This window comes from Pongo abelii, chromosome 17, assembly GCF_028885655.2.
Source record: "Pongo abelii isolate AG06213 chromosome 17, NHGRI_mPonAbe1-v2.0_pri, whole genome shotgun sequence".
In the NCBI taxonomy this organism is placed as follows: Eukaryota; Metazoa; Chordata; class Mammalia; order Primates; family Hominidae; genus Pongo; species Pongo abelii.
This window is the reverse complement of record NC_072002.2, coordinates 94176701-94188718: the sequence shown is the minus strand read 5'-3', so window position 1 is coordinate 94188718 and position 12018 is coordinate 94176701. Positions and strand designations below refer to the sequence as shown.

The following is a 12018-nucleotide window of genomic DNA, read 5'->3' as shown; positions in this document are numbered from 1 at the left end:
ATTTCCAATGCAATTTTCATTTTCTACCTTTCTTTAAGGGGCGAATTAAAAAGCAAGCATTGCAAACATTATCATTAATGTCAAAGGAACTTATTTTTTGCACACTATTCAACAGCTAAGAGACGTGAAACTGTAAACAGGCAGGGCATGGGCAGGAATGGGATTTTATTAGAACAAGTTAAGAAAAATGCCAACCACTTCGCCAACTAACAGAACTTAGCGAACACTCTTCCCTTCTTGGTGAGTGAGAGTATCTGGCCAGGGCTACTTTTAGGAAGTACCAACCCATCTGCTTCTATGTGAATGTGAAGGCGGCCTCAGGAGCTGCTCTGCCACAACCCCCCTTAGCTGATCTCAAATTAAGTATCACATCCATGGCGTTGGCCATCTGCACTACACAGGATAAAAATATAGTTTTTTTTTGCATTTAATTTACAGTGATCCCAATATCTGCTGTTTACACCTAGATTTTCAGGGCCTCTATTACTGTGTGCCCATTCCTTCCTGTCTGTGTTTCTCAGTTGTACAGAAGAGGGGAGGAAGGTCCCACAGGCCTTTCAGAGAAAACCTCTAACAAAAGCATAGCTTCAAAGACGATAGTTCAAAAAAATACATGTATTTTCCCCTTCTCACTAATAAAATATACACAGAATGTTTAACAAAAACGTTCCTATTCTTAGGAGTGACTCTCGGTGTGAAAGGAGCCCCCCAGACTGTTTTTGGTCTTCGCTCAGCTTTAATCCCTGGTCTGTTATAGAATCTATCTATCTTCTATCAGAATGACGGCAGAATTTTTAGCCGGGATGATCTTTTTAAAGCCACAAGTGAAAAACATCATTGTAATATGTGTGTGTAAAATACAGCTGTGTGGTTTCCAAGCAAACTAATCCTCTGATTTGGTTTTACATGAGAAATTACATGAGAAAAAACCTAAAACACGTTTTTTTTTTTTAAAAAAAATAAGTTTACTTAGAATAATATTAAAATGCTCCATTTTTACATACATTTTGTTTGTGTATGAAATATATAACTTAAGACATGCTGTATATACATATATAATATTTAAGACAATGCTTTCTTCAAAAATTTCAAGCTACAGTGCTTAGCATTTCAAGTACAGTGGCTTGTAAGTAAGCTAACCAATTACAAAGTAGTATTAAAATAGGTGTTCTGTAATTCTCTTTATCAATCTCAAAAGCTCACCTTCAATACACTTTTGCTGCATATTTTTTACTCATTACAATTAACAAGAGAAGCAGAATTTGTTTAGTGCAGGGAAAGGGATGTTAACTTATCCACTTCAATTAGTAACTTTAAAATGCCACGTGGATCTTCAGGAAAGGAAAACGGACTTTTTCCTTTGCCTTTCCATCTCTTAAAAATCCAGAAAGCATTTTTTCCAGTTTTCCTAAATTGTTAGGAGACACTTATTTTCTTGCAAATTAATTCTTTTTAACTCCTTATGATAGCTTTGAATCCCATAAAGAAAGATGAATTATCACATACTGAGCCCAAGCTGTGAAACAGGAGGAGACAAATAGAGACCCCTACTGTGTTTAACAATGTAGAAGAAATTCCAGACGCAATAGAAAAATTTTCTGTCCTTTTCCCCGAGACCTCAGTGTGTGCGCACAGCGCTGAACAGTGGAGGGCACTCTTGCCCTGCTCAACGCGGCCCTGACCGCATACTCCTGCGCGTCGACGCAGTGGCCCACACCTCAAATTTGTTAAGTCACGACCACCTGTGGCACAGTCACCAACTGTCTTCTGTTTAAAACATTTGCAGTTTTCAACCTGTGCAGTGAAGCACCCGGGAGGAGACACTGTTGCCTTTATGGGTACATGCAGATGGGAGCTGGACAGCACTCGCATTTGCTTTAACTATCTGCCCTCGATGCTGCTTCAAATAATAAGACGTTTGTTACACTTCAAGGTCTTTCATTTAGATGTTATGCTGTCATCACACTTATAACGAACGCATATGTATCACTATCTATGCCTAATGAAAAATACGCAAACCTGAAATGTGTCAGCTGATGCAAACAATTTCAATCGAAATTTGATGAGGGGGTGAAAACAAGGTTTTGCTAAATCACTTTTGGTGAAGATACAGATGGTTTAAATTCAAAGGCTGTGGTCTCACTGATTTGACACATGAAATTAAATGTGCTATTTCATGACATGCCTACTTGAAAGCACCCAAACACTGTCCATTTTTCAAATCCACTATGCATAGAAATAAATATGCAAAACCACTTAGACGTATAAATGCCTACATCTAAATAGCTCTAGAGGGGCACAGGAGCCACGCTGCGTCCAGAAACAAGACTACGATCAGCTGTGACCATCAGCCCGCTCACACTCGGGATCAGGCGATGGAATCATTTCCATCATTTGTCAGCACTTCATGGCACTTTCATTTCTACAGGCAAAGTTTGCACATGTACAAAAAACCATCCTGGAAAAGCCACTGCCCTGGTTCGTTGAAGCCAGTGACTCTGCACGTATACAGATCCTACAACAGAATTACCAAACAGTGCGGTGAAGGTCACTCTCGAAAAGACGACCAGTAATGCGGACGAATCACGACCAAGTGCCGCGGCACCTGCAGGGTTAATTAAACAGTTCAAGATGCAATAGCCACACAAAAGAAAGCCGTTTTCTCTTCTTCTTTAAGAACTATAAACACTTGTGCTGAACTAGATGGCGTCTGAGAAGCCGTGCAGCACGGCGCAAGCTCGCGGGATCTCTAGTTAACACTCAGATTCAGTGTTAACACTTAACAGAACAGTGGTGAGCCCTGTTGCCAAGGTCAACAGCACAGATGCACTAATTGTATTATGAGCTTGACATCTAGTGGCCACCCCTGGCAGGGCAAAGCAGGCAAAGGTTAAATCAGCAAGGCTTGTCAAAGCACTTCTAACTACCCACCTTCAGGGAGAGACGGTCGGAAGCTGGCCAGCACTCTGCAACCCCACCTTTTCAGACATCAGACAAAAAGGCTTTCTGCGCCGAGCTGGCTGCTAATGCTCGCAGAGAATGCAAAGAGGGTAGGGATTTTAGATAGTAAGCATAACTAATCTGAAGGTGATTGAAAAAGACAGGCCCACAGAGGAAAATATTTAGACACCACACTGGCATTATCGCATCCCCTTGGTGGACACCGTCTCAGTCTCGAGAACTCTTCCCTTTAATTAAGAAACAAATCAATCTTCATCTCTAACATAGAAACCATTCCATTATTTTATTACAATTAATATTTTATACTTTCTGGAATATGACTGGCCTGGTTTGCTTGGAAATCAGCTAGCTGCATTTTAAATCATAAATGTGTTGAAATTACATGAGAAATAACCCTAGACAGGTTTTTTTTTTTAAATAAAAGTTTACTTGGAATATTAAATTGCTCAATTTTCACATACATTTTGCTTCATTGTGTATGAAATGTGTAGTAATTAAGGTATGCTGTAATTACAAACCTGTCCTTCCAAGACTAAAACTTGTTGGTCCTATTCTGGTAACTACTGAACAAATCATGTAGGAAAATAAAAACTAATAAAAACAAAAAATCTTTCCTGTTATATTTAAAAGTTATGCTTCTTGAAACTATCTTGCAGCGTTGAAAGATGGTGCATATCCTCATTAGAAGTGAAAAAGATTTTTATTGTACTTAAATAAAAGCCGGTGCCAATACTTTTAAGAATGCTAAATTCCAACTAATGGTCAGCACACAGAATAGAAACCCTGGTTGTGCTTTCGCTGAATTCCCCCCAAAAGAAAATATTCTTAGGGCTACCTGGAGATGAATGGTACAGCTTTTTAGAGATTGCAGTTGGAAATGAAATTTGACCCACTTTTACCATCATCTTGTATACAAAAAAGAATCAGCTTGCTAAGTAATTCCTGCTGTTACTCCATACCTTTTTCTGGCTTTGAACAACAGATCTAAAAATATTGGATAATGCATATGCCATGGAAGTTAAAAATGTATTGCACATAAAATTCGAGAATTGTTACATAATCAGCTCTCTCTGTAAGGTGGGAATTAATTGGCATGCTTTTTTGTTGATCACAGAAACGTGCATTTTTAAATAGGTTAAGTTTTTTAATGTTGTTTTTAAAAGAAATGTTTGCAAAGTCTTCTTTTCCTCTCCCCTCTCCCAACCCGGTTACTTACTTTTTACCTTTCATGTTTCAGAGAAAGCAATCTGCCTGTGAATGGTAGAAAGTGGCTCCTGCATTGTTCCTTTTGGTATGCTGAATTGTAAATGTGTGTAGTGTGCTGGGGGAGCACTGAGGGCAAACCATGCATATACAGATAAAAGAAAAAGATCCTGCGCCAAGCACTGGTGGCCGAGCTTCTTTCCCTTAATTCAAACACAGTCTGTGAATACCACTGGTAAATTCTTAAATCACATGCTCAACACATTTAAAAGGATTTTTAAGACAGCCATATACTTCTAAGTTGGCAGGAAAAAAAACACACTTTGAAGCAATTAGTGCTAACAAACAAAATACAGGATGGTAAATGGTTTTAAATTATAATACCCCTTTGTTCCTTCTTAAATACATATTTTCTAACAACAATAAAATACATCTTTCTTAAATTATATTTTATACAATAAAGAATAGCAATATTGTATATTTTAAAGTTCTTAGTAGGCATATAACTGTCATTGGAAGTTTTAATTAATTTTTCTTAGAACAAAAATATTCAGCTGGCTCAAAGGATTACTAGTGGCGCAAAGTTAACTGGATCCCAAAGCTGCAGCACCTTTCTTCTAAAATAGGAAGGAAATCATTTGCAAGTAAGTAATTTTAAAAAACAATTTCTGTTAGGAATGTCTCAATGACTTAATTTTTTTTTTTTTAACAAAAGGATGACTTTAGAACTTTACATAAATTATCCTTACTTTTTCTCATTCTAGACACGGCGTGTTTCATTCCTGCAGTGATAAGGTTTGGGTAGCACCAGTTATTTTTGTATAGAATCTTTTCATTGCTTCAAAAATAAATCATAATTCTTTTTTTAAGAGATACAGGCTTTGTTCTGTAGATTAATGTGAGTGCATCTCTGTCCCCCATTATTCTAAACATTTTTGCATAGAATATTTGTTCTGCAGGACATTATCAGTAGCTTTCCATTTTACTGCATGTAGATGGACCTGCTGCTTTAATTAATATGTCACTCCGAGTGATACAAAGGAATTATTTACCTCGTTTCTAAAACACTAAACTAACTGAGCTCACTTGTAACTTCCGGCACGGTCTGTTTATTTCCATTGCATTTAACAAAATTAAAATTTTGAGGAGATCTGATTCAGGTTGGAGTAATTTGGTTTCCACACCCATTTATCTTTTAAAAATTTTATTTAGTTATCTTAGGAACGATGCTGAGTGGTGCGACCGAGTAATACACAAATGGGGCATTCCTTGACTTAACATGGAACAGAGTGTCTGTTATGCTCCTTGAACAAGCTGCTTCGAATATAATTAAATGAAAAAGAACTTAAAAAAAATAGTTTGCCTAAACTCTCTCAAACTAGCATGGAAGCTGCTCGACCAAGAATCAGCCCCAGACAGGGTATTTTGGGCCTGTTGCAAAATATGACCAGGAACTGTGGCAACGTCTGGATTACAACTCTGGATGCTGTGAAAAACACAGGCTTGACAAGAAATTTAATTCTACCATGGGTAAAAAACCTGAATATTTTGCATCTCTACATAAATTCCAGCAGCAACAAGAGGGATTCAAAGTAGAACTTGTGAATAATTTATCCCACCTTAGGCTTTCAAATATAGGCGATATAGCCCTCCACATGTTTACACTATTAAGTTCAGCATGCTCACATTTCTGAAGTGAAATTAAAAATGAATAGCAGTGCCTCAGCTTGTTAATTGTTAAATACAAGGGGGTTTACTCTATTAATTAAAATATGCTTTAATAAAAGGAGACATTGCACATTTTGATAACGACCCTACAAAGCTGAGAAGTATTTACATTGTTGCATTTTGGGACGGCTGTGAAAGCCGATTTTAAGCTATTCAGGATCCACAATAATAAAGCTTTAAAATTCCTCACTGGGATGCAATGTCGTTCTTTTGAAGGAAAGACTGTCTTTCTCATTCGGCAGAAATAAATCCATTCATTTGATCATGTAGTCATTGAGGGCGATACAAAACAAACCAAGTGTGAGAAATTCTATGTGATGAAGTAAACAAAACAAAAAAAAAATCCATTTCCATGACAAAAAGATTCTTTGTCCTTAATCTACCCACCATATGCAAGCGTTTCTTTTTAGCATATCGCCTGTTCTAATCTTGGCTGACTTGGCTACACAGATAAGACTCCCTTACCTCCACCGCAACAAAAAGACCCCAGCGAGCTCACTAATTTTATTTAATTCATTAATTCTCCAGCCGCGTCATAAGCATGCTCTCTCGTTCTCATCCGACATGGGTGTCTACCTGCTTTGTCAAACTTTACTCCACCGTGTGGGAAACTCTTCCGCCCCGTTTCCTTTTCGCAGACCGTCTCATTCTCAGAGTAAAAAGATCACCATCTGCCTCCAACAAGTTGTAATAGGTCAATCATAAAAGTCGGCCTGCCTGTTTTTTGAAGGAGCAAATTATTTTACTGCGAGCTGTGCTGCAGGCTCGGGGTCGTGGGGTCGCCCCTCCTCGGCCCTCTTTCCTGGCGCCCTGGGGGCCCCGCGGGGCGCGCCGAAGCCTGGGCGCCGCAGGCCGAGGTTTTAACTCGACGAAGGGGGTGGGGGCGCCCCAAACTTTGCGGGGCTAAGGCGCCACTCTGGGAAGTCCAGCCCTTCGCCAGTCTCTTAACTTTCGCGGCGCCTGCCCTTCGCTCTTGGATGTTTCGAAGAGGACGCTCCTACTAGCGAAATGACTGCAAAGGTGAGGTCTCCAGCGCCCGGCCTCGGCGGATCCAAAAACACGGGAGAGAGAAGGCCCGCGCAGACGCTGCAATGAACGTCCCGGAAACACGCCGGGGTTCTGCCGCGAGCAGGGGCCAGGCCCAGGCCGCCGCCGCGCTCACCCCCAGCTTAATTCCCCAGGCGGCCATTAGGCAGGGCCAAGCCCCCGACCTTCTCGCCTCGCAAGGGATCGCAGGCTGCGTCAACGCGCTGAGACACCGCGGGTCACCCGAGGCGGTGCAGGGTCCCGGGCCCCCGGGGCGCCGAACAAAGCTGGCCGGGCGGCGGGGTCCCCAAACCGCGTCCAGCGGTAGGTGGGCTCCGGTCGCCTTCCCCGCCGCCGCGCTCGCCCCGGGGTCGCCGAGGCCGGCCCCAGCGTCCTGGCGCAGAGACCCTGGGGGGCGGCGCGGAGGCGGAGGCACCGTGGACTCCCTCCCGCCCCGGCCTCCGAGCCGTCCTCGAGCCAGCCGCGGCCTCGGCGCCCTTCGCGGGCAGCTTCCCGACTCGGAGAAGAGGAGCCAAGTTTACTTCGCCCACAACTCTCTCCGCGGCCGCGCGCGCTCCGGCGAAGTACCCGGGTCCCCGCGGCCGGCCTGGTGCGGGGCGGACACTTGCTCGCGGGAGGCAGGGAACTTTCTCCCGCTCCCGGACGCGCGCAGCCGCTCCCACCGCACGCGCTTCCCCAGCCCGGATGGGCAGCCCCAGACCCCCCGGCCACCCCGCAGCCCCGGCCCTCACCGTGCTCGGGAGCCCCGTCAGGCGGCGGCAGCTCCTCGTCCGACTTGAGGTGCTGGGGCTTGGCCTGCTTGCGCCGAGACATGCTGCTAGCGGCGCTCGGGCCCCGCGCGGGGCAGCGGCATCAGCGGGGCGGCCGGCGGGGACGGCGCGGGGCGGGCGCAGGGCGGTCGGGCGGGCGCGGGGCGGCGGCGGCTGCGCGGGCCGCGCATGGGGCTGAGTAATTAGGCTGGTGAATAATGCATGGCCATTAGCGGAGGGCCGCGCCGATTGGCCGGGCTCCAGCGGACTCCGGCGGCCTATGCAAATGAGGCCGCGCTCGCAATTAGCGGCCGCGCCGGCGAGGAGGGGGCCGCGGCGCCTCGGGACCCGGGCGCGCGCTGCCCGGCGCCGCCTCACATCGCGGGCTCCGGCGCCGCGCTCCTCGGCCGCCCCCGGTGCGGCTCTGGCGGGGTCCGGGTGCGGCGCGGGCCGCGGTGGCCGTCCCTGCGCAGGGCGCAGGCAGCAAACTTTGGCGGCGTCCGCGCGGCGCCGTCTCCGCCGGCGCGCCGGGCTCGCCCCTTTATAGAGTGTCTGCGCCGCCGCCCGCGCCCCCCCCCCCGCCGCCGCCGGGCAGCCCCTCCCGGAGCGAGCGGCCGCGGGCAGGGCTCCGACCCGGCGCCTTTGTCTCGCCCGGGCCGCTCGGGCGCCGCGCCTCCTGCTCCGGGCGCGCGGGGTCGGCCGGCCGCCTTCGCTGCTCCGCCGCGGCTCTCGGCGCCGCTCAGCGCGGCGGGCCCGCTCGGGCTCAGGTGCCCCCCGCTCTCCGGACCTTCTCGCCCGGCCCCGCGTCCCTTCCGCGGGCTTCCCCCGGCGGCCGGCCGGGCTCGGAGGCTCGCGGCCGGAGCGGAGCGGAGTGCGCACGCCGGGGTGGCAGGACTTCGGCAAGACCAACTTTCCGGTTCGGAAGCGGCGCGGGCCGCGCGGCTCCTCCCCTCCCCTCCCTCCCCTGCGTTCCCCCTCCCTTCCACTCCCCCCTCTCCCCGCCCCCCAACCCGCGGGCCCCCCCGACTCCGGAGTGCCCGCCCCGCCCGCTGCCTCCACCGGGGCCGCCTCGCCCCCGCGCCAGCCCGCCTGGGCCTCTGCGCCGCCGGCGGCTTCTTAAATACAGGAAAGGGAGGGGACCGCAGGGCCGCGGTGTTCCCCACCCTAGTCCCCGTTCACCACGGGCCACCACCGGGCGCCAGCGGAGTGGGCAGCGAGCGCGACCGAAAGTTCCAACTCTACCAAAGTCCCGCGCGCGGCCCACCCCGTTCCCGGGATTTCGGGGATGACACGGGGGCCAGGTGAGGGGGCTGCGCACTTTCGGATCGGCCCCACACACTCGGGCAGCTGGCGCGGCGCGCTCCCCGCACACGCGCCCGTCCCCTCTCCCGCGGTCGCACGCACGCGCCCTCGCCCGCGCCCTCGCCCCGCGCGCACAGGCGCGTACTCCCACCCGCGGCCGTGCACCCGCCGCGCTCCCTCCCGCGCGTGTTCTCTCTCCCCGAGCGGCCGCCAGGATGTGCCCCTGGCCCCGTCGTCGCCGCGCCCGCGCCCCTCGCCCCAGTACGTCTTTTTTCGTTTCCTAAATTTCTTATTTTTGTCCTTGCAAGTGGCCCTGTCTGGTGTGAACCGTCAGCACAGATGGCCTCCGGGAGCTTCCCCGAGTCGTTCGCTGGGGGAAGCGGGCGGTGAGCGGTCGGCCGGGGCGCTCCGCAGGCCGCGAGCTCCTGGCAGGGCTGGTGGCGGGGGTCCGCCTGGGGGAGGAATCCCCGCCTGCTTCATCGGACCCGGGCTGGCGCGGCTCGCGGCGCTCGGCGGGCTCCCTTCCATTCTAGAATCTTCCCGCTTGCTTCCCAGCCCGCGTTCTCCCGCCCGCCTTTAATTGTGTAAGTTTGACGAAGTCACAGCTTTGGGTTCCAGGAAAAGCGCAGGAGAGTCATACAGGAAGGGAGGGCGCAGGTTGGAGTCAGGTCCAAACAGCCCCTATTGCCACTTTTGAAAAAAAAACAAAAACCCTTAAGGTTGGTTTTATTTTGCCTTTTGGTGGCGGGCGTATTCATTTGGATTTTTTTTTTTTCAAGACAAATAAAAGATGTTTGAAATCTCTACTTATCCCGTTTAACACACCCATCGATGGCGCTTTTCTAGTTAAGCTACGGGGGAAACGTCTTTATCCCGCAGTTAGGCTGCGAACTTGTGCAGATGCTCAGGCTTTGTGGAGACGCTCCGGCATCTGCGCAGAGGCACCCGGCGGGGAAAAGTTTGCAGCCCGGGCTTTGGGGCGCGCGGGGGGCAGGAATTTTTCTGAGAAAAGAGGGGCATAGAGAGGCGGCGCGGGTGGGGAGAAAAAAAAGGAACGCAGGGGGAGGGGGAAAAGCAGCTTGCAGGATGGGAGTTTCTTGCAGAATTTACAGGACTAAAGAGTTTGGGGAAGTCGCAGAGCCGCAGCGGAAAGGCAGGGGTCTGAGACTACTTTTGAGAAGAGTAACAACGCAAAACCATCGCTGGAGGGCCAGAGCCCTGGTCGAAGGTGCCCTAGCTTTTATGACCTGGTTAATTGTGTCTCTTTTTTGTTTTTATTTTCTTCCTTACCACTACTACTACTACTTTTATTTTTTTTTTTAACCGACACACTTTGGGGAGAAGAAGCAGACACAGGTTCCCACGGCGTCTGACGCCTGCGGAGCAAGTCCAGAGCCAGCTGGACTCGCAGCCTCTGGCCCGGGCGGCACCAGCTCCTCACTGGGTCATTTTAAGCGCGCTGTGCCCACCTTTTCTGTTGCGTAAGGCCCCCTCCCCCTGTCCCACAACCCTCTCTCCAACAAACGCACGATGTCTTTAGGTCTTTCTGGGGCTTCCAAATGCAACTGTTTAATTTCATCGATCTGTTTTGCATTTCCTACAAGGTGCGGACGTGGGGAGGATCTTCTAAGTGCCTCCAACGAAGGCAAGTGTGAGACTCTGGCCCTTTATTTGTAAGAAGCAAGCCTTCAGATTGCAGAAGTGTCCCCGCGGGTCGCCGTGCGTTGCGCGAGTGGGAAGATGGAGGAGGCTGGCACGGTGCTTTCGTGGACGCAAGTGAACCGGGCGTGAAGGCAGGGTGCGAGCTCTGCCCTTGGCCCAGCCCTGCGTGGGCGCCGTCCCAGATTCCAGGCGGTGCGGGGTGCAGAGATCTGGAGAGAGTTGCGGGCTCCCCAGCGCAGGCTGCTCTGGGATTTCGTTGGAAGATCCGGCAGAGCCTTGGAGGAGAGGGCCCGGGAGGCTGTGTGTGCAGCGGAAACTTGTACGAATGCTCCCACAGCTGAAATGGTGCGCACGAGTAATTTCTGCGGTGCACCCTTTTAGAAATTGACTTAAGTGAACAAGATCAATTTTTTTTAAGAAAGCAAAGGTAGAAAACAAAAGGCGTGCGACTTCTTGACTGGCTTGTTCCCTCCTTTCTTCCTTTTCTATACTCAGATCAGAAACTTTTCTTTAATTGCTCTTATTCAGTGCGACAACTTTTTAATAAAAGCGTTTGCATTTTAAGCCTGAGTTGCAACCATAGATTTATTGCGAAGTGACAACGTGTCTACGGAATATTTTCGCAGTTGAGACAGGACGTGCGCTCTAGTCGTGCCCAGATTAAAGGGACGCTGGGCCATGTGCCTGTGTAGTGCAGACTCGGAGGGGCACACACATACCCGTCACCACATGACCGCTGTCTGTTAATACTGTCATACCTAAACACTCGCAAAAACAAAAGTTGCTTTTCTTCCCTGTAATTGAATCTAACTTGTTAATTGTCTTTCCTCTTGCAATGTTGTTTTCATCTTGAGGTGACATATTATTATTTTGTCTGTCTAATATTATTTACAAATTAATGCTGTATATTTTACATTAGTGAAACATACAATTAGGTGTTTGGTTCCATCGGTATCATTCAGATAAAACAAAGCCTATCTGCAAGATTGATTGGAATAGTTGGTTCTAATTTACCATCAGTCATAGTTTATTGAAGCTACCTGGCCCCAGATTCAAAGAAGCTAGTTTTACCTAAGGTGCATTTGATGCTTTGTTTACAAGTGTTTATTTTCCCCAACCACTTAATACAAAAAACAAAAAAAACAACAAAAAAAAACCCTTCAAATATCAGGGCTTTCCTTTCATTTTCTGTCTTCTTTCATTCCTCCCCCCACCCAAAGTTCCTTTCTTCTATTCTCTGGCCACCTCTCTCCCTCTCTCTGTTTCCTCCCCTACCCCCAACTTTTGTTTTAGGTTCTTAGAGTTAAATTCAGCATGATTTGGTGCCTTTAATGCTGTGACAAGTGACTGCTAATTGGTTCTCACT

General features: G+C 48.9%; 1 protein-coding gene across 1 annotated transcript in view; it reads right to left on the bottom strand.

Moving 5' to 3' along the window:
- Positions 1-7808, bottom strand: part of SALL3 (spalt like transcription factor 3) — a 22407-nt gene extending 14599 nt beyond the window's left edge. The window contains exon 1 of the mRNA XM_024235814.3: positions 7671-7808. Within this exon, the coding sequence (XP_024091582.3) occupies positions 7671-7752 (82 nt within the window). The 5' untranslated portion in view covers positions 7753-7808. The remainder of the gene's footprint in view (positions 1-7670) is intronic.
- Positions 7809-12018: the final 4210 nt, after the last annotated feature.